Source organism: Poecilia reticulata, chromosome 19 (assembly GCF_904066995.2).
Source record: "Poecilia reticulata chromosome 19, P_reticulata-male-v2, whole genome shotgun sequence".
NCBI classification, from domain to species: domain Eukaryota; kingdom Metazoa; phylum Chordata; class Actinopteri; order Cyprinodontiformes; family Poeciliidae; genus Poecilia; species Poecilia reticulata.
The window spans coordinates 2,957,551-2,979,615 of record NC_088848.1 but is presented as its reverse complement, the minus strand read 5'-3'; the positions used below and the strand labels follow the sequence as shown (position 1 = coordinate 2,979,615).

The 22,065-nt window shown below is 42.0% G+C and overlaps 1 protein-coding gene across 5 annotated transcripts in view; it reads left to right on the top strand.

The window, feature by feature from the left end:
- Positions 1-22,065, top strand: part of LOC103481227 (voltage-gated potassium channel KCNC1-like) — a 76,998-nt gene that overhangs the window by 34,611 nt on the left and 20,322 nt on the right. For 2 of the 5 annotated variants that reach the window (XM_008436566.3, XM_081601080.1), the window contains exons 3-4: positions 9,519-10,500; positions 13,578-13,772. In XM_008436566.3, coding sequence (XP_008434788.1) covers positions 9,519-10,500; positions 13,578-13,772 — 1,177 coding nt within the window. Of the gene's footprint in view, positions 1-9,518; positions 10,501-13,577; positions 13,773-14,557; positions 14,687-15,239; positions 15,573-22,065 lie in introns of those variants that run through there. The other 3 variants (XM_008436570.3, XM_008436568.3, XM_008436567.3) reach the window with 3 other exon arrangements.

The window sequence follows — 22,065 nt, the reverse complement described above, 5'->3', positions numbered from 1 at the left end:
ACAGCTGCATTTCCACTGACCTTATCGGCATGTTTAATGGAAACGTGCCAATTTTGAAAAAGCATAATTTTTTTGTTTCAAAGTTTTGGCGCTTGGATGAGATGAATCTTTTGGTCGTTGTTACGGCGCTATTGGCACGTCAGGGTTCAGGATAAGAATGAGGATCGCAGAGTGTGTACCGATCAGATACCCAGATGACCCCGAGGCAATCATGAAGCAGTATGACGGTTCCGTTCTTTAATCGGCGGTTTTGGTGTGTGTGGTTCTACAACAAATGAATAAATAAAATTACAATCTACCATGAATATATACACTCATTTACAACAAATTACAATCATGTTGCATTGCAAGTAAAATTAAACAAGGTAGAACAAAGCGACCAAACATATTATGTGTTACCGTACTAGCATATAAATTAGCTTAGCACACCCTTCGCTTATGTTAAATAAAGTCTAACAGAGAATGTTGAAGCTACTTATATAAACATATCTCGAACATAAATACACTGCAACCTACCACTCATATGGACGCACACTTGAACAAACCCACGAAACCGCTAACAAACACCACATCTGCTGCTCTGTACAGCTTCTCGAACAATGTCTTATGAAAGGAAAAAATATATCACCCTCAAACGGCCGCGCCACCTGGTGGCGAGGCTAGGGACTACAGCACGGCCTTCAGAACAGCCGCCCCCAAACTTGCAACCGCAAGTTTGCAGCATAAAGCTCACTGTCCATCTGATTCTGGCACTGCAGGTAGACGGATAAGGCGGCTCACTGGCCGTATGTACATGCGGTCTTTCACCTTGACCTCTGCAGACCGGATCAAGCCATCCGCTCCCGGGAATACTCTGCTGATCGCTCCTATAGGCCATGAGGCTCTGGGGAGTTGTGGATCCACTATCATCACCACAGCACCCATCTGAATAGGAAAAGTGTCCTTTTGCCACTTCGACCGAGTCTGCAGTGTGGGCAGGTAGTGGCGTATGAACTGTGTCCAGAAACGATCTGATAACACTTGACAGGTCCTCCAATGTCGCTGTCCAATGAGCTCTGAGTCGTGATATAACACTTGCGGTAGGGAAGGGTCTAGCCGCCCCATCAGCAACAGATTTGGGGTAATGGGATCTGGGTCGGCTAGATCTGATGATACGTACCCCAAAGGTTTCGAGTTGAGTATTCCCTCAATCTCGATCAACACTGTTTGCAGGATTTCCTCCTGAACAACCTGTGAGCCTATTGTAGATTTCAGAGCTGCCTTTATAGATCTGATTTCTCGTTCCCAGGATCCTCCAAAGTGGGGAGCACTGGGAGGATTAAATCGAAACGTTATTTGATGTTCTGCTAATTGGGATTGTAAGGAGGGATGAAGAGCATGAAAGGACTGCTGCAGCTCTTTTTCTCCTCCGCGAAAATTAGTTCCTTGATCGCAGAGTATCTCAGCTGGTTTACCTCGGCGAGAGACAAATCTTCTTAATGCCATGAGGAATGAGTCAGAACTGAGGCTAGACAGCACCTCAATATGAACGGCACGAGTTGTCAAGCATTTGAAGAGCAGACCCCAGCGCTTTTCCATTCGCCGACCAACTTTCACTTGAATTGGACCAAAACAATCGATTCCTGTTGAAAAGAAGGCTGGATGATTCAATCGGAGGCGTGCCAGGGGAAGGTCTGCCATCTTCGGATTGACAGGCTGAGCTCTCCATTTCTGGCACTCAGGGCAGGAGCGCTGTTCACTCCTTATGGCTTCACGGCCCCTAAGAATCCAATATTTCCTTCTCAACTCTGCAAACAATCTCTCTGCTCCAGGGTGCTTTAAATCACTGTCAGCCTGCCGAATGAGTAGCTTGGTAACAGGATGTTTAGGATCTAATACTACTGGATGAGTGATAGCAGGTTCCAAATCGCTGCATTGTCTGAGTCTGCCACCTACTCTGATGAGTTGAAGTGATTCGTCAAATTCCGGTGCCAGGGTGACTAAACGACTGGATGAATGAACTGGTTTCCCGGTGGTCAGCCACTGGATCTCATCTGGGAAACTGTCTCTCTGAGCAGATTTTAGGAGAGTAAGTTCAGCCTCTTTGTAGTTCTCTGCTGTGAGATTATCACCAGTTGACCCCTGAAGGCATTTAGCAGCTTCCTTTAAGAGGTCATTAAAACTGGCAAATTTCTGTGCATCTGGAAGTGGACAGGGTTCAGCAGTTACAACCAAGCAAGTGGCTGCTCTACGCTGCTCCTCAACGAAGTCGGTGCATGGTATAATTGGATGCTCCGGCCACTGACTCTGTGGGAGTTGCAGAAAGGATGGTCCGCATGCCCACCGGGACTGGCAGGTGAGGTCTCGCAGTCGTTTACCCCTAGTTAGATCATCTGCAGGGTTGTCAGATGTTGCCACATATCGCCAAGCCCAGCTATCTGTCAGTTCTTGGATTTCAGCAACTCGAGTTCCTACAAATACCTTGAAGTGGCAGGAATCTGACTGAATCCATGTTAGAACAGTGGTGGAGTCCGTCCACAACACCACTTTGAATAATGGTAGGGTGAGCTCTTTGGTCAACAGGCTGGCGAGTTGAGCTCCTGTTAAAGCTGCACAGAGTTCCAGACGTGGCATGGACAACTGCCGTTTAGGAGCCACTCTGGAACGTGCGGTCAGGAAAGCAACTTCCACCTTTCCAGCCGGATCTTCCGTCCGTAGATATGCAACACTTCCGTATGCCTGTTGTGATGCATCACAAAAGATGTGCACCTCACGTTGACTGTCAGTTTTGTCCAGCTCAGGGCTTACATAACAACGCTGCAAACTGACATTGTCCAGATGTTGCAGCTCCTCTTCCCATTCAGTCCATGCAGAAAGCAGATCACTCGGTAACAGTGGATCATCCCACTCACGCTTTTTGTCCCATAGCCGTTGGACTAGTACTTTGGCCCTTGTCGTGAAAGGGACGAGGAAGCCTAGGGGGTCGTATTGACTTGCCAGAACCCGATAGATGTTCCTCATAGTGGGAGGATTACGGTTCAAGGGCCTGGATTTATACTGTAGAGTGTCAGAGTTGCACATCCACCGCAAGCCAAGAGCAGGTTCTTGGGGATCCATATTGGTTTGATTCAACCACTGTTCACTGTTTTCCGACCTTAACTCCTTTGGTAGATGGCCAATGAGATCTGGGGTGTTGCTGGCCCACTGCCTGAGCTCAAATCCTGCTTCTGATAATAGTGACCTTAATTTCTCCACTACTTCTTTAGCCACATCTGGAGAAGAAAAGCTCTGCAACCAATTATCAACATAGAAGTTCTTCTCAATGGAGTCACAAACATCCTCTCCCTGCTGACAGTGATCATGGACATGTCTCTGAAGTGCGTATATGGCGCAGCAAGGAGAGCATGTTGTTCCGAATGGGAGCACCTGCCATTCATACACTTTGGGAGGGGTGTCCCTTTGCAGATCACGCCAGATAAAACGTAGCAGTGGTTGATCTTCCGGCAGCAGTCTCACCTGGTGGAACATTCCTTGATGTCGCTACTAATTGCAATGGAGTGTTCTCTGAAGCGTAATAGCACACCAAGGAGAGAGGCCCCCAGGTTTGGGCCTGGCAACAGTAGCTCGTTGAGGTTCTGGTCTTTGTAAGTGAATGAGCAATTAAACACCACACGGTTCTTACCGTTATGTGTCACCATGTGGTGGGGGATGAACCACGATTCCTTTGAAGCCCTCATCTCCTCTTCACTTACTTCTCTCACATAGCCAGTCACTATTAACTTAGTGATCTCTGCTTGATAAGCTTTAGCCTTCACTGGATCTCGATGAAGGCGCTTCTCTGTGCCACGTAGACTGGGAAGAACCGCCACAGGTGATACTTGTAGTGTAGGCATATCACTGACACGCAGAAGGGGCGTTGCATATCGGTTTACACCTTCAATATTCAGTCTGATCGTTTTCCCCTCCAGAAGCTTCATAGCTTGCTCTTCCCTCCGTGACCGTGTCACTAGTTTCTCACTTCTGTACGGCATAATGTCAAGTTGCCATAGTCTTTCTACTTGACTTAACAGGTCTGATTGAGGTGAGGCAGCTGAAAGAAAGAGGCATTGTTGAGGTTGTGCAGAGTGTCGAGGGGACGGGACAGGTCCTTGTAGTACCCAACCCAGCCTAGTTTTGACTGCAGCTGGACCGCCTGGTGGGCCTAGCCGCACAGGTTGGATGGGGGTGACTAAGTGGGGACAGTCTGATCCAATCAAAATGAGCGGCTGAGCATTCGAAAATGACTGCAAAGGAAGCTTCCTCAAATGTCTATACTTTTGCTGCAGTGCTTTCACTGGGTATGAATGTTGAGCCAAACCTAGATCATCTGCTGTGAAGGCTCTCTCGATGGTAAATGTTTTGGATGGTTGACTGGCAGAGGAGACTTTGACTGTCACTGATTCACCATGCAGTGTTCTCAGTCCTTGCCTTACTGTACGTAAAGTAAGACTCTCTGCGGTGCCCTGTAGCTGAAGCTTCTGAATGGCCTCTGGGAGAAGAATTGTCCTCTCCGAACCATCATCTAGTATGGCAAACGTCTCAAGGGTGTGTTTCCCATTCCGCAGCAAAACTTGCTTATCTTCAGAAGCACTTGGTTGCAACCTGAACGACGGTCCAGATAGAGCACATCAGTAGATGATTTACTGCCCAGTTCACTGACATGTTCCATTGGTGTTGTAGGCAGAGCAGCTCTGGTATTCACTTCATGCAGGGCCTCTAGATGTTTTCCTTTGCATGTGTTGCATTGCACTCTAAGTCGACACTGAGCTGCCTGGTGGTGTCGTCCACAACGCCAGCAGCGATTATTGGATTTAATCCAGGTGGACTTCTGCTCCTTTGTCAGCAGCCTGAAGTTCGAACATTGATCTAGAAAATGGAGAGTGTTATTACAATAAGGACAGAAAGCTGTGGGCTTGCCTTGGACCTCAGCATGGGAGGGGTTTGTGGCCAAGGGTCTCTGAGGGGCAGCATCGTATGTTGAGCCATGTAACACAGTAGCAGTCCCTCTAGAGGTTCTCTTATCTCTTTTGAGGCCATTTCTGTCTCTCAGTCTCTCTTCCACCTTGATGGACCGATCTCCACCCTCTTGAATGATCAGTTCATATTCCAGCCACTCTGCAAAGTCTCTCAATGAGGGTATTCCACTTTTCTGTGGGTAGAGGTAGCGGCGGAAAGCAGCACGCATGTCTTGGGGTAGCTTTCGTGTGAGTCTTGCTACATGAGAGCCGCATTGTAACTCTATGTGTCCATCTTCCCCAAGTTGCTCTAACATGCCAACCAATGCACGCACTCTCAATGCAAACTTCCTGAATCCTGTTGTGTCACTTGTGCGAATATTGGGCTCATCCATAAGCTCTGCTATTCTCTGAAGAGACAGTTGGTGAGGCTGGCCGTAATGTGTAGTGAGTGAAGCCATCGTATCAGAGTATGGGCGAAGTGAATTACTGTAGGAGTCGGCAATTAAAAGAGCTTCTTCAAATTTAAGGTGGTCACATAGCACCTGATATTTGAACCTCTCTGTTGCGTCGGCCGGGAGAATATTCTCTAGGGCGAGTCTTAATCTGGCGAATTGCCTAGGATCATCCTTTGTGAACTCTGGTATTGATGGCAATGGTCCTCTGTAGGTCTTCTCCCTTGTAGCTATGGCCATTGCAGGATCTGATGGGTGGGTAGGGGAGTGCATGTTGGTGTCCAAACTAGGTCCAGCTTGTGGGTGAGATAAGGGGGTGGACTGTGGCACTCGGGGTTGAAAGTCAGGAGCTCTGGTGACTGCAGCTGCAGTTTGTTGTTGTACTCGTAGCTCTTGTAAACGTTGGCTAAGCTCTTGTACGATTGGAGGTGGAGGAGGTGGAGCCACCTGTTGGTGTTGGAGATCTGGATAGTCACCCGGAAAAAGGATTGGAGGTGGTGGTAGTGGCCACTCTCCAGCTACATCCTGTGTGGGGCATACATTGGGCTGCTCCTGCTTCAGGGTAAAGGGCTGCGTCGTTTGACGTGTGGAGAGCCAAGTGTCATCAGCCGAAATGTAACCATCTGGCTGCTGTGCTGAATGTAGGCTAGTTGATCTCATCGTGGCAACATTACGATCCATCTGCCTCCTCATGTCTTTAACCATTAGCTGCAGTCGATTATTATCCTCTTGCAATTGCTGCACAATTGTCATAAGCTCATGTGGGATGCTGGGTAACACTGGTGTCTGTCCAACAGCTCCAACAAAACCAGACGTCTGTATGAGGGGCGTCACCTCGGCGGATCCCTCTCTACTGTGAAGCTGTTCCAACATAGTGTTTGACGGCAGTGTATATCCCTCATAATCCGCCAGCCATCCTGGTGGTCGCACAGCCCTCCGAGGACGTGCACCAGCTCGCTCGGGGTCATAATCCATATCCACTCTGTAATCTCCACGCTCCGGCTCGAAGGACCAAATTGTTACGGCGCTATTGGCACGTCAGGGTTCAGGATAAGAATGACGATCGCAGAGTGTGTACCGATCAGATACCCAGATGACCCCGAGGCAATCATGAAGCAGTATGACGGTTCCGTTCTTTAATCGGCGGTTTTGGTGTGTGTGGTTCTACAACAAATGAATAAATAAAAATTACAATCTACCATGAATATATACACTCATTTACAACAAATTACAATCATGTTGCATTGCAAGTAAAATTAAACAAGGTAGAACAAAGCGACCAAACATATTATGTGTTACCGTACTAGCATATAAATTAGCTTAGCACACCCTTCGCTTATGTTAAATAAAGTCTAACAGAGAATGTTGAAGCTACTTATATAAACATATCTCGAACATAAATACACTGCAACCTACCACTCATATGGACGCACACTTGAACAAACCCACGAAACCGCTAACAAACACCACATCTGCTGCTCTGTACAGCTTCTCGAACAATGTCTTATGAAAGGAAAAAATATATCACCCTCAAACGGCCGCGCCACCTGGTGGCGAGGCTAGGGACTACAGCACGGCCTTCAGAACAGTCGTATTGAAATTAGAATATTTCGCGGACCTGAAATGGAAACGCATTTTTTGCATCCAACAAGTCGTGTGATTCCAGTGACGATTTAACTGCATATCAACAAAGCTTTGGAAACGCAGCGTTTCATTTGTTTTAGCTGATGTTAGTTTACTGTAGATGACGCTTTTCGCTCTTCAGCCTCAGCAAGCGACTTCTGCTGCTGATACACATTCATGCAAAACAGTAATATTTAGATATTTTTTAAATTATATTAATGCAATCAGCCTTTTAAATTAGACATTTGAATAAACTAATAAAAATTCCCTAAAGGAATGTTTTCCTCATTATTCTGGCATTTAACAAATATAAATATTTTAAAATATTTATAAAATATTTATATTTAACAAATATAGGTATTTTTCAAAATATATTTAACAAATATTTCTATTTTTAAAAAATATACATATTTTTAAATGTCTTTATTTTAAAACAATTTCTATTTTAAAGTATTTATATTGAAAAATATGAATATTTTAAAACATCTACAAGGAATCTAATTTTTTTTAATATTTATGTCTAAACAATATAAATATTTAAAAATACTTATATTCAAAAATATATAAATATAATTAAAAACTATATACACTAAAATATACATTTAAATATAACTGAGTTAAAAGTTGAGTTTTATTTAAGGACAGAAGGTTATGCGTCATTTTATCCAGTTTATATAAATATCCGGTTTTAACTGTGTTTCTCAGCTAATCTCCTCAGTAAAAGCTGAGGCTTAGTATTTTAAATCTTCTGCTTTGTCTGTCTGTGTCATAAAGGCACAAGGGGAAATATGTGTAGGCCTTCATCCAATTTCCAATTCACAGAAACTCGAGAAAACAAAGTGAGTCTTTGAGGGAAAATAAGTGAAAGTGGCTCCATTTGTTCGATATAAGGTCTCTTCTTGTAAGTCTTTTCCTCTTCATATTACATAAGTGCATAATGTTGAAAATACATGCAACACACGCAAAAAACACACTTAGGCTTCCCATATATATCTGGGCTCCACTCAAGTATGAATTACCTCTCTGTTCTGCTCCTCGGGCCAAGCTTGTATTATTTTATTATTTATCTGAAAAGGCACAAAGTATACAGCGTCTATAAATACTCGGGGCTGGAGGGAATCAACCGCAGTTCGAAAAAAGCCTGAACACGTGCAAAAACTCGGAAGGTCGCAGTTAGGAAAACAATTGTTTGTTTTTTTTTAGTTGGGATTTTATTTTATTTTTTTATCTTGAATGCAATATTTTCCAAAAAATGTTGATTAGAGTTGGACCGGAGTGACGTTCACTTTCTTAATGACTATGAGCAAAATAATAAAAATAACAGCTTCACAGTAACTATTCAAACATGATATAATGACTTCTTTAAAAATAAAAGTAAAATGTAAAAGACAGCTAAATGTCACAAGTTTATTTATTATTTAGATTTTTAATTAAAGATCGAACTAAAGGTGTCATTTCCAGGTCATTCTTGTAGGTTTTAGGATTTTTAAATGCTGGTATGTTGTGGTTCAGTTGTTGGACTGGTTCTCAGAAACATTCTTCATTTTGTTATTTTTGTATCAAACAAAATAAATACGGATATGTACACAGTAAAAATGCAGGTGTTGAATTAACACCCAAAAGTGTCTATATGTGTCCAAGTCAGCTGGTGTTAAAGTAACACTTTTGAAAGTGTTAAAAGATCAACACCCATTTTTTTGTTAAATTAACATTAGTCTATAATACTGAAATGGGTTTAAGAAGTTAAACTTTCCATTTCTGTGTATTGTTTTGAATATTTTCCACTGGATTTGATTGATATTGACACCTTGTGGGTCAATTATTTACTTTTTAACACCACATTATGTTTTGTGATCAACACTACACTGGTGTTACTTTTAATATATTTTAACACCAGCACCGTTGTAATGTTAATGTGACTCTCTGTATTGTTGAATTTAACACCAGCTGACTTGGAGACATATAAACACTTTTGGGTGTTAATTCAACACCAGCATTTTTACTGTGTACAACAAATTAAAATGACTAAAGATGCTCAGTGTGCGACAGGAGCTTTACAAACGTACCTGTTTATGAAATGTCTTGTCAGTGTATCAAAAAATTATGACTGGGTATAATAAAATAAAAAAAGTAAAACCATAAAATTATAATAAATTTATGACATTACGGGAATAAACTAAATACACAAATAAACTTGCACAACAATAAAGTCATAAAATTACGAGAATGAACTCAAAATAATGAGAATAAGACTATTAAAAATCATCATAATTTTTTTGAGAGTGAAGTTTAATAAGACAAAACATTTGTAGGAAAATTTTCTGTAAAGAAAAACATTTTGGGGCTCATGTTCTGTCTGAATTGCTGTTTTTATTCATGTTTTCCTCAGTCTAACTGTCCCACTCTTTCTCCTTCTTCCCCTTGTCGTCTTTCCCAACGTGTTTCCCAAAACCTCCCGTCCTTCCAGTATGTGGCATTCATTTCCCTCTTCTTCATCCTCATCTCCATTTCCACTTTCTGCATGGAGACGCACGAGGCCTTCAACACCATCCTAAACAGGACAGAGAACGTCACAGACGGCAACACGACCCACGAGGAGATAGTGTACGAAGTGGTGACCGACAGCTGGTTGACGTACGTCGAAGGCGTCTGCGTCATTTGGTTTACAATTGAGGTCTTGCTGCGGGTCATCTTCTGTCCAGACAAGTTGGAATTCTTCAAAAGTGCCCTCAACATCATCGACTTTGTCGCCATCCTGCCCTTCTACCTGGAGGTGGGCTTGAGCGGCCTGTCCTCCAAAGCTGCCAAGGATGTCCTGGGGTTCCTCCGTGTTGTCCGATTCGTCCGTATCCTCCGAATCTTCAAGCTCACTCGCCACTTTGTGGGTCTGCGCGTCCTCGGCCACACCCTTCGCGCCAGCACCAATGAATTCCTCCTGCTCATCATCTTCCTGGCCCTCGGCGTCCTCATCTTCGCCACCATGATCTACTACGCCGAGCGAATTGGGGCAGACCCAGACGACCCGACTGCCAGCGCCCACACCAACTTCAAGAACATCCCCATTGGGTTTTGGTGGGCCGTGGTGACGATGACCACCCTGGGCTACGGTGATATGTACCCGGAGACGTGGTCGGGAATGCTGGTGGGAGCGCTCTGTGCCTTGGCTGGTGTGCTGACCATTGCTATGCCTGTACCTGTCATTGTCAACAACTTCGGCATGTACTACTCTCTGGCTATGGCCAAGCAAAAGCTGCCCAAAAAGAAGAACAAACATATCCCTCGAGCGCCTCAGCCGGGCTCGCCCAACTACTGCAAGCCAGACGCCCTGGCAATGGCCACCGCATCACCACAAAGGATCCTGGGAAATGTCTTAGGTGGAGTGATGGGGTCCGGAGGAATAGGGGGTGACTGTCCTCTTGCGCAGGAGGAAATCATAGAGATCAACAGAGGTAAGAAGTTTTCATCATTTTTGATCAGATACTGTCTTGGTAAAATAGTCATTTCCCCCTTACAGACAGACTCAGTTGTTTTATCACATTAACCCTTCTAGACCAAACGTATCACGATGTGCAGAACCGTAACTCACACTATGCGTGAAAACGTCCAACGGTTTCTGAAAGGGAAGACGTTGCGCTTTCCAGCCAATATCGGGTTATTACGGCAATTTGACTCCCAGGAAGTGAAATTAATCTGAGGGGCGAAAATAACTGCTAGATCCTGAAAGTTCCAGTTGTTATGAATAAATGGGTAAATCTATTTACACACAGGTAGGCCTGTCACAATAAACAATAAATCAATTAATCACATGATAAATGAAAAGATTTTCATTTGCTTGATTTATTGTTTTACCAAAAACTGAACGATAAAAGTCGTCAGTCTGGTGCTTCGTTCTCGACTATCCCTTTCTTTGAAAGATAATTTTGCTTACAAAGACTTCATAATTCATTTTATTTGTTGTTTCTGTTGTTTTGGATATTTTAAATGTCTTCCAGTTCCAGTGTTAAATGTTCATTATAATTTAAAGTTTATTGGTCTTTGAGAATGTGTTCTTGTCATTATAACTCGAAAATGGTCTCAAAACAACAATATTATAGTTAATCGCAATAAATTCTGTAACAATTTATCATCCTGCAAAGTTTGTTATTGTGACAGGACATTTAAAGAACTGTGTACAATTAAAACAAGCACAAATATCCAGATGGAGATTTGAAACTCGCAGGGGTGTCAAACTCATTTTCATTTTGGGCCAAATCCAGATCTTGAATGCTCTTAAAGGGCCGACTGAGCCAGAACGTACTTATAAAACCTGTTCAAACTGTTAAAATATCAATGAATTATTCAAATTAAATAACATTATTGAACATCTTTTCAGTCCCTCCAGGATTTTCTGATTCTTTTTGCTATAAAAATCAAAGTGTTTGGAAATATTTGCGATATTTGAGCTTATTTATGACGGTAAATGTGACTTTTTATTCCTCGCTGTATAGATCATGGACTCTAATCTGACATCAATTAAAGCTGAGGCAGCTGTTTAGTACAAGAAAGAAAGCTTTTGACAATTTTTGAGAAAAATCTGCAATAAACTCCCATTTTTTGGCGCATTTTGTTGATTTTTGCGTGAATTTGCACGATAATTCTCAAGAAACTGGAGGGACTGATTGATATAATTTGGCAGTAAACGGATAAAAACGGCATTAATTTGTTTGATAACATGACATTTAAACACACTTAGTGTCTACTCTCAAATCTAGAGGGCCACATAAAAAGCTGTGGCGGACCGGATTTGTCCCACGGGCCTCGAGTTTGACACCTGTGCTGTAAGGGGACAAATATCTTTCCTGCAGTTGTAAACAGAAAAAGTCTCTGCTGTTTCAGACTTCAGAGATCCTGTGTACTCTTGATTTCAAAGTGCCAGAGCCTCCAGAGAACGGAGTGGGAGTGATATCAAGCGGTGATGCGTGGTTGATTCTCGCACCACCCTGGAGAAATCACTGGCCCATCAGAACTGTTGTGTAATTTATGATCTGCTTTCGGATCGCAGTGGCCTTAAGGCTCTTCCATCTGCCAGTGATGAACATTCACTACGGGAAGACAATGAACTCAATTATCTATTAAAACAGACTAATGCGTCTCGATTTTGGCTGACTTCACAGGATTTTTTTTTTTTCTGCCATTAGCAGTAAAGCTGCTTTAGCATCTAGCTACCGTAATGCACCTTTATCGCATCACTTAGCAGTCAGGAGTGAGCGCGTCTCGCCAGCATCGCCTGGAGTCAAGACTGGAAGTAGAGCCAGTCGATTTTATTGTTGCTTCAAGGGGGGAGTCGGAAACTTTTACCGGGGTTTAGTACTTCCTCTAATCAGTGTTTCGTCTTTCAAAATGTGACAGTAATGCAGCGTCAACTGGGCTTAAAAATGACGGAGGAGCCGCGTCCCCACGTTTATCTACGGCCGTTTGGGTTTGCTCATCTTGGGACAAGTCGCCGGCCAACTAAGAGCAAACAGCCAGACTCACACTCACTTATTCCTATGTGCAAGTTAAAGAAACGGTCAGTTAACGGTCCTGGTTTTAAATATGTAAAACCCCAGAGGGAGAACGTGCAATCTCCAGATGTTTCTGTCCCAGAAATGTATCATTTATTGCGATAAATGATAATATTGTTGTTTTGAGACCATTTCTAAGTGATATCATGGTGATAATGCAGGAACCGATTCTGAAGAAGTCAGCTTGGCTCCAGGTTTCTGACTCTGTGCTGCCTTTTCATTTTGTCAAATTATTGTCACAGCAACACAGAGTTCGCTTACTGAACGCCTTTAATCGTACCAGGCCAGTTCCACGTGTGTTTAAGCTTTAATTGTGGTTTGGGAAAGTTAAATAAAATGATTCCTGAATCGCTTAAAGTAGCTGCTAGTTGATAATATTTAATTAAGTTGTAGAGACATACAAGATATCTACATATCTTATATAAAAATACTTTTTTTTCTCTCACTGACAATAAATCAGATTTAACTTTTACTGTATCCCTAAATTGTTTGAATAGCCAGAATAATGAGATATAAGCTTTTAGAGAGTTTCCTTTTTTTAAAATAAGAAACTTCCACGATAGCCGTTTATGTTGCATCGATATTCTGGCTCCACTGGCAGATAATTTCAACTTTTCATGAATATAAAATAGTCATTTACTTCGAACCAGGTCCTATATCTTGGTGAAAAGTTCCTTGTAAGTTAGTTTTGTCTTATTTCGAGTTTACTAAGATGTTTGCTCTAGAAACTGGACAAAAATACTTGGTAAAATTATATTTTTGCCATTTATTCATGTTTTCTTTGATTTAATGTAAAAATTTAACTTAATTTTACATACTTTATTTCTTATGTGATGTTGAATGAAAACAAACAAATAAAACTAGACCTGGGTTCAGCAGGAATCCCTCCCCTCGTGTTTCCTGTCGTCTCCGTGACGATCTCGCTGCCGTCCGTTTGTCCGTTCGCAGCAGTAAACCTCCCCGGTTGTGCATTTTTCTTCCAGATTCCAAGCAGAACGGCGACGCAGCCTCCGCCGCCCTGGCTAACGAGGACTGCCCCACCATCGACCAGGTGCTGAGCCCGGACGAGCGGAGCCCCATCGGGCGGGGCCCCACTCGGGAACGCTACCAGCAGGACCGAGCCTGCTTCCTACTCAACACCAGGGAATTCCGTGCCACAGATGGGAATGTGCGGAAAGGTACGTGTCGCACCAGGAGACGGATATGCAAAGTGCACTCCTCGTGTAAACACGAGCACACAGCAAGACGGTAGGCGCAGTAAACACGGCCCCACAGAGGAACCACGTAGAGAGAGCTGTGTGTTCAGAAGACCTAGATGAATTATTACACGTGGATGCAGATTCCAGTTCATGTGGCTGCAGAAGCATTAGCCCTTCTGCTCTGCTGTCTTTGTTTCCACCTCTTCATATTCACCTTGTTTTTCTCATGCTTAGTATCATTTTTGATTTATTCCGTCTCATAATGTTGTTTTCTAACATTTTTCCTTTCATTTTGACGACGTTTTTGAACATGGCTCCGGTCATGTCCTCCATCTTTCTATGGCGTCTCCGGATCTTTCCGTCCCATAACGTGTCACGTCCTCTCAGACTCAAAAGTGATCTGTCTTTCTCTGTCTTCTGGACTCAGACAGTTGACCATGCATTAATTTACTTCTCGTCACTTCTGTTTCTCCCTGTCTGTTTCTCTCTCCCTCTCACATCGCCCTTTTTAATTTTCTGACTGGCGCCTCCCCCATTTTTACCCCATTTTCATCCCTTTCCCTCCCAAACCCCCCATTAACTCCTCCCCTCTGCTTCCTCCCTTTTCCTTTTCCACCTCACCGTCCCTCCTCTTGTTTTTCCCCCCACCGCCATTCATTTAATACTGCAATCTGACCACTGCCACCGTCACCAACCTGCACCAACAAAACACTCCCTCCAAACTTTCCCCTCCCTCCCTTCTTGTTGGCAACAAACCACTGTAGAGGCAGCAGCCCTGGCTCCCAGCCCAGACTCCCCTCTGACTGAGGATTGGTATAAGATGGAGGGGTCTCTGTTACAGCAGGACCTCAATGCAAACTCCACCTCCTCCTGGATCAAACCGTAGCTCAGAGGTAACACTGAAACCAGTTAAAAAGTCACAAATAACCCAGTTCTGGCTCCCCAGGAAAGTAGCGCCCCCCCCACTTTTAACACAAATCATCAAAAATCACAGATACACAAATATTTCCACCCTGTTGTGTCAAAGATGTTGCAGCTGACTCGGCACTCCTCTGTGGCTGGAAGAGTTTGTCCTTAAGGTTGATGCAGAACAGCTGAGCATCACCTTAGCCCGACGTCCCGGTTGCCAAAACCTCCTGTTTGGTTCCGTGACGTCGTCTGCAACCATTTCGATAAACCATGTCCACGGTGTAAAAGAAAATGGGGTTTGCAGCACAAATGATGCCAGATGTTTTGTGCCTGTGTGTGTGTTTGTTTTGGTGTGAGTGTCTCTTTAACCTGCATCCTGTCATGAGTGCAGGATCGCTAAGCACATCCAGCTACTCAAGTGAATATAACCCAGTCCTGTGTTAACTAATCTGTAAGAAGAAAGAAAGAAATGAAGCGGGAACGCGGGTCACCTTGTTGTCTGATGTGCCTCTGTGTTGTTGTTGTCTCTCTCTTCAGGTTGTGTCATATCACGCGTGTGTATGTGGGCTTTTTCATTCTTACGTGTTTATACACTGTGTCTCTGTCCCCCCGATGGCGTCCGAGTGTCGTGTTTGTGTTGTTGTGTGGCTTTACTTCTTTTTTCCCCTTCTAATGTGTTTATTCATGGTATTCCCAACCCCACAGACCGGCACCTTGGTAAACAACAGCACTTATTACAGCCCAATGCTGCAAACCGCTGCACAGCAGCTACAGTGGTGTGTGTTCATATCTCACACCTCCATATCAAAAAAATGTGTTTTATGCATGTACAGAACTGTGCAAAAGTTTGAAATCAGCCATAATACATACATAATGGTTCATTTGAAAAAGTTCAGTTTTTCAGTTTTTTGTCGTTTCTCGATTGATTTTTACCCAGAAAGCACATGGGCAAAAACTGTTAGTGAAACGGTCACTGGGACTGACTACTATATATTTCATTGAGGGAAACCTGGAATGCGGCGTTCATAACAAACACGTGTGTTCATCTGCTCTACTTCTAGCAAACAGCCGTACTGATTAAATAACATAAAAGTCAAGCAGTTCCCTAAAAGTCCAACAGATGGCAGCAATGCGCCATGCAAAACAAAACCCCCACAGCTTACAGGACACACTTCCTGCTACAGAGCCCCCTGGTGGTTGAAGAAAAATCCACATATAAACCAGAAAATACAATATATGAAAAAAAATCTGAATGCTCTCTGGTATTGTTCAGGGGGCCGGATCCGGCCCGCGGGCCGTAGCTTGGGGACCACTGCTTTAACCCAACACACATGCACTGAAATGGGTGTGAAATGGGTTTTCTCGTAATAATATATCAGTTCATGCGGCAAAATTTAATCCTGAAAGTCTCTCACTGAACTTTCTGCTACAATAAAAGGTTTTTCCATCTCATTTGTGAGATACCTGAAGTTTTATATCTTTAGGATTGAAATGCACCACAAACCTTTGTGCAAAATGCAAAAGTAAAGCAGGTCAAACATGAGATTTCCATCACTTTAAGATATAAACAGAAACTTTATGTAGAAAGAAAAAATACATCCAAACTATTTCTGAGTTATTTTCACAGGGTAATAAAATCATCTGACAGTTTTGATTGTCTTTTTTGTGTCTGAATGGTTTCATGCAGTTCCATTTCAATCGATTTTCAATCAGTTTTTTTTTTGCACCAAAGAGTTAAGAATATATCAACATGTTTTCACTGAAGCTCTTTAAATGTGTATATATTTGAAATTTGTGTCTGTATACAAAAATAGACCAGAGTGTATCTGCTTATTGTGAGGGAAAGCAAAAAAAAACAGGTCCCCAATGTCCCCAATGGGGCTCCGTAGCAGATGAATAACTCAGTCTGAGGACTCAAGACTTTTGCACAGTAACATACATGTTTAACATTTTGTTAGGCTTTTTTCCCCCCCAACTTAAAAACGTTTATTATTGTGCTGTGAGTCGGTTTCCCAAGGCTCCAGGTTCCTGGGGTCAGTGGAGTCGTCCATGTCAGGGGACAGCATCTCTGGAAACATGGCACGCTGTGAAAGAGCAACGCTGCTGCATTTTTATCAGCGTCTCAAAACGGCAACAACAAAACAAAAAAATGTGCGTCTATAAATCAGCTGCAACACGGCAGAGACGTCTCCCAAAGCGTGTGATGGATCTGAAATGCGGCTCCCTGGACGGTGTGACCGTGTCTCAGTGCCTGGTGCAGCGCAGACCGTTGTGGACGTTAAAAAGGCGTCCAGGCTGCACTCGGCAACTGAAACACTTACTGACCAGACAGACAAAAACGCTGTGACAGGTTTGACTAACAAGTGGCTTCATGCTGTCTAAGGTAAGCGAGCCTTCCAACTGTCCGAGCTTCTAGAGGACGCTAACAACGCTGCCATTGTAAATGGTTCTTCTGTGCAAACTGCAATTTAAGTGACACAAAAATCCCCCTTTAAAGCAAATCGGGAGCGCATTGAGGAAAATAATTACTGGACTCATTAGGACGCCACTTCAAGGCAACCTAAAGACAAATTGCACACTTTAATTTGTACCCTTAGGCTGGGGATCTATAACGGTCCCTGTTCCTTAAACTGCTGAAACTTCCTGTGCACTGAGACAGGAGACGGCGCTTTACAGCTCAAATCAAACGGATTTGATCCGATTCCTGCTTACCTCCGAACCCGGTGAAGCTTTTGCAGCTCGTTGTGTCACGACCACAGATGGGTTTGATTTTGTTCTCCTCTGATAAACCAACACAAAACAGTTGATAAATGTAAAGAGAGGAATCAGAACTGGACACATTCCTGTCCTGCTTCTCAGTCTGACTGGACACAGAGCGACTCTGGACATCCACATCCAAGATCTTCCTCTGATTGGATCCTAACCCTGTACTTTGACTAGACCATTCCAGCACATTCATACTTAATAGCCAGCTTGACTACCTGACTTACTTTTTCTATTTGTTTCTTTTTGGTACCGTTTTATTTGAAGGGTTGTACATAATGCTGACATGACACCGTGGTAAACATGAAGGTGTCATGAAGGGACATTTGGTAAATTATGACACTTTTAATGGAAGGTCGCCATGTTTAAAGGACTCTTAATGCAAGTTTTAATTGAATTTTAGATTAAAAGTATATATTTTTTTACCAAATAATGCAAAATTTACACATTTAATTGACTTTTAGTGCAACTTTTAGTGCAAATAATGCAAAGTTGATGCCGTTAATGCAACTTTTAGTGCAAATTTGAATGAGAAGTGTCAATATTTACCAAATGACTTCATGAAAACAGTCAAACATTCATGACAGCATCATGTCAGTCATGTTACCTTATTTCTGCATATCGACTAATTAACCTGTGAACATGATTAGTTGCCATGGATTTTATTGAAGTAATGATGACTGGATACTTTTGCACACCAGACTTTCACACTTTTCTAATTTTTATTACTAAAAGTAAAACAAAACCTTTTATTTTTACTCCTGGAGTCCAGCTCTGCTTTGTGTTGACCGATCAGAGGATTCCTGTTGCTACTTCAACGTTTGTGGTTGTAACATAACAAGATGAAAAAGTTACCAAAAAAAGAGTATGAATGCTTTTTTTTTCTTTTTTTTTTAAAGAGCTGTATGTGGATAAAATTCCCGTTTCTAGAAAATCAAATTCATGAAAACTATTTGAAGCGTTTTGTTTTAAAGAGGGATTGCTCTGCTCCTCCTTCCTGTGTGCTTCGTTTGTGTTTTATTTGATCTTCCTGAGCGTAAGACGTCTTCCTTCCTCGGCTTGTGTGTGTTTTGTGTTCTGACTGTCGGCCATGTTGACTTCCTGTGCTCATAGCGCTGATGCATGGCTCTCAAAGGGCGACAGCCTCTTTGACTCTCCAGACCTTCATCAGGATCTCAGTTGATTTCAACTCTTCAGTTTCTCTTCTTCCCTCACTTTACAAATATATACAAGTTTGATTTATTTTATTGTTTTTGTGCCTATTTATCATTTTGTTACTAACTTGGTGTGTACAGTAAAATATGTTTTGGTGATTTGGTTTCTAACATGAATGCTTGTTTTTATTGTGGTGATATTCGGTTCATATTCTGCTGTTTTCTGTGATTGTGATTTATTTTTTTGGATTTGTTTCAGTTTTGTGCAGCAGTGTCTTATTGTTGTGCTTTTACTTCCCTTGTGTTCTTCCTGGAAGTCGGAAGGAAAATACTTCCAACACGGCGGTGAAATCAGTGACTGGAAAACAAATAATCTTAACTAGACACAATTTTAGGAGCTTTTACTCTCAGAAAGTCGACGCTTATTCAGAAACAAACTGGGAAAAAGTTCATTTTTTTACCATTTCTCTTTAAGTTAAATCAAGTCTCACATTTATTCGAAGGTTTTAGTTTTAGTTGCTCAACTGGAAAACGAGGTTGCAGTAAAAAGTGGATCTAAATGATGTGTATTTGTTAGCATGTCAGGCTCAGGCCCCTCTGTGTGTTTCGTCCTGCATGTCTCACCGTGTCTCTGATCCGTCTCTTCACACAACACTTGGCAAATATTTTGTCTCAGCCGCATTTAAGAAGCAACGAGTCACAATCTATTAACACATGATTGATATTCATGCGATTAAAGCTGAAGTGAGGCAATGTGGAGTAACTGAGCAGTCAGTATCTTACCTACAGTAACACTAACACAGATATTTTGCTAATCAAAGATTTTCTCTTGTGTTTGTACTTATTTAATTTGAGATGTATCTCAGTAAGCCTGCAGCTACCAGCTTCAGGCTCTCAGAATATTTTCTAGATATCCTCATGTTTACTCTGATTTCCCGGAGGCTGAAAGCTTAAATAGTAATAAAACAAAGCAGCCTTCCTGTTATCTGCTGAAAGTCTCGCTCTCTCAACAAACTTCAGACATTTTTCGCACTGTGGAACAAATAACTTAATCTTAAATGCTTATTCTTGAATTTAAAAACACTTAATTGATGTTGAAAACAGATAACTTTGAGTCTGCTTCCCTCAGTGACGGGGTCCACACTGAAGAGTGTTGATTAAAGCTCACAGCATTCAGAAAAAGATGCGAGTTTTGATTTTTTCCACTGATGAAAATTGTTTTATTTCAGTCTGCAGCCATTTTTTTCCTGTGTATTTTTAGTTTTCTTCTTCCTTTGACCATCATATACGACTGACTGACAGATTTTATTTAAAAAGGTGAAGGTGAGTGTTGCAGGCGTTAATATACAGATCTGGAAAAATGATACAATGAATGATATAAATAGATATAAGTTTGAGTAAAATGAACATCGTTTTTTATTGTATGAACCAAAAGTTTAGTGTTTATTTAATGAGAAACGGTCAAAATAATGAAAACGATGCAGAGCTTTCAGACCTGAAATAATGCAAAGAAAACAAAATCCTATTCATTTAGAAACAACGATATGAATGTTTTCACTCAGAATCAGTATTTGGTGGAAGAACCAGGAGGTTTTCAGTGCAGACGGCTCTTTGTTTTCCCACGGCTGTAAATGACATGAATACAAAGATTAAAAACTTAGTCAACGTAGCATCATTTTTGTGTAACTTTTGCACCTTAAACACCAGCAAACCTGTAATGTTGGTTAAAATATTAAACAATTGCATCATACAAAAGTAGTAAAGTTTAAAAATCTTTTCTTTTTTAACTCCGTCTCTTAAATTTGAGGTATTTTGAAAGTAATTTGCCTTTAAATGGACCAGTTTTCATGCCGTACTTTGCTCGACTCTACCTTAGGACTTTCCTTACTTCTGTCTACTCCAGGTAAAATCCTGATCGATCAGAAATACTCCACACCCAAATAAAAAAACCGAACTATCCCTTTAAGTAGACTTTAGCTTTATTTATAACTCTACAGGCTGCTGTGACCCAGATAGTCCTGACACGGCTGCATGTCGTCTCGTTTCTCCGGCAGGCTGTACTGTATGTACTGTATGCGCCGCTCCGGTGATCATCAGGAGAAAACTCAATACATCTAATTATGGGTAACAGGAGATAACGCCACCTTTAACAGCCAATTGACCGCATGTAGGAATGACACTGTAGATGGGCAACCCAGGAATAGAAACTGAGCAGTCAGCAAATCCTGTGGATTCCTGGCAAACATTACAGAGCATGTCTGAAGACAGCCAGGCCCGTCATGGCGTCACGTTTCACTGGACCGTACAGAAATTATTGCGATAAACGATAATATTGTTGTTTTGAGACCATAATGCAAGAACCCATTCTAAGAGATCAGTAAACTTTAACCCTTTCATGTATGAATTATGATCCTTTATTTTTTTTCCCCAAAGAGTTTTGGATTATTGGTGGGAAAAAATGATATTTTTAGGATTTTTTTCTAGGTGATCAGTTGTAATTTTCTCTTATTTGTAAAATACATCAGTAGTATTGGTCTTACTTTATGTCACAATGTTCTGTTCTTTACAGCAGAAGGAGGGACTGGAGTTGCTTTTTCATCTGTCGGCCATATTGGATTTAGCAAAAAATGTTCTTGCACTTGCAGCGGATGGCCAGTAGTTGGCGGTGTGTTGTACGGGGCACTAGGGCCCATTTGTGTGCATTTATAACATAAAATCAGAAGAAAAAGGCTTTTTGATGGCTGTACGCTGCAGGGCACAGTGGATTTATGGTTTGACATGATTACTGTGACAGGTATGTATGTTATATGTACTTTACCTGGGCTGACATGATAAATCAACATGATAAATTCAAACAAACTCCATATTTTCCACTTGAATGATTTTTTTCTCTCTTTCTACCAAAAACTGGATGATACAAGTTTTCAGTTTGGCGTTTTGGTCTCAAACAGCCCTTATTTTGAAGGATAATTTTGTTTATAAAGACTTCAAAATTATTTTTATTGTTTTATTTATTTTGGATATTTAAAATATCCTCCATTTCCAGTGTTAAATGTTCATTCAAATTTAAAGTTTATTGATCTTTTAGAATGAGCACTTGCATTATTATTTTCCTTTTATTGTTATATTCCTTAAAAACGGTCTCAGAACAATAAAATTAAACTTTATCGTCCAGTCCAGGCCTCGTTAGGTATTTTGAAGTCACGTTGGTAAACAGGCTGGCCACAATATTTGCTCCTCCTCCTCCTCTTCCTCCTCCTCCTCCTCATAACCTGCTCCTCCTGTGATTAACACTCATTCTTCATCCCATTCCCAGGCCGCCACTGCAGTGCAAGTGTAACTAAAGTCTGACTCTAGGTAGGTACCTGCTCCCTCCTTAGCGTAAATGAAGTGTGACTTTGGGCAGGAACTATGTCACCGTCGCTGAATGCGGTGACGGCCAGGCT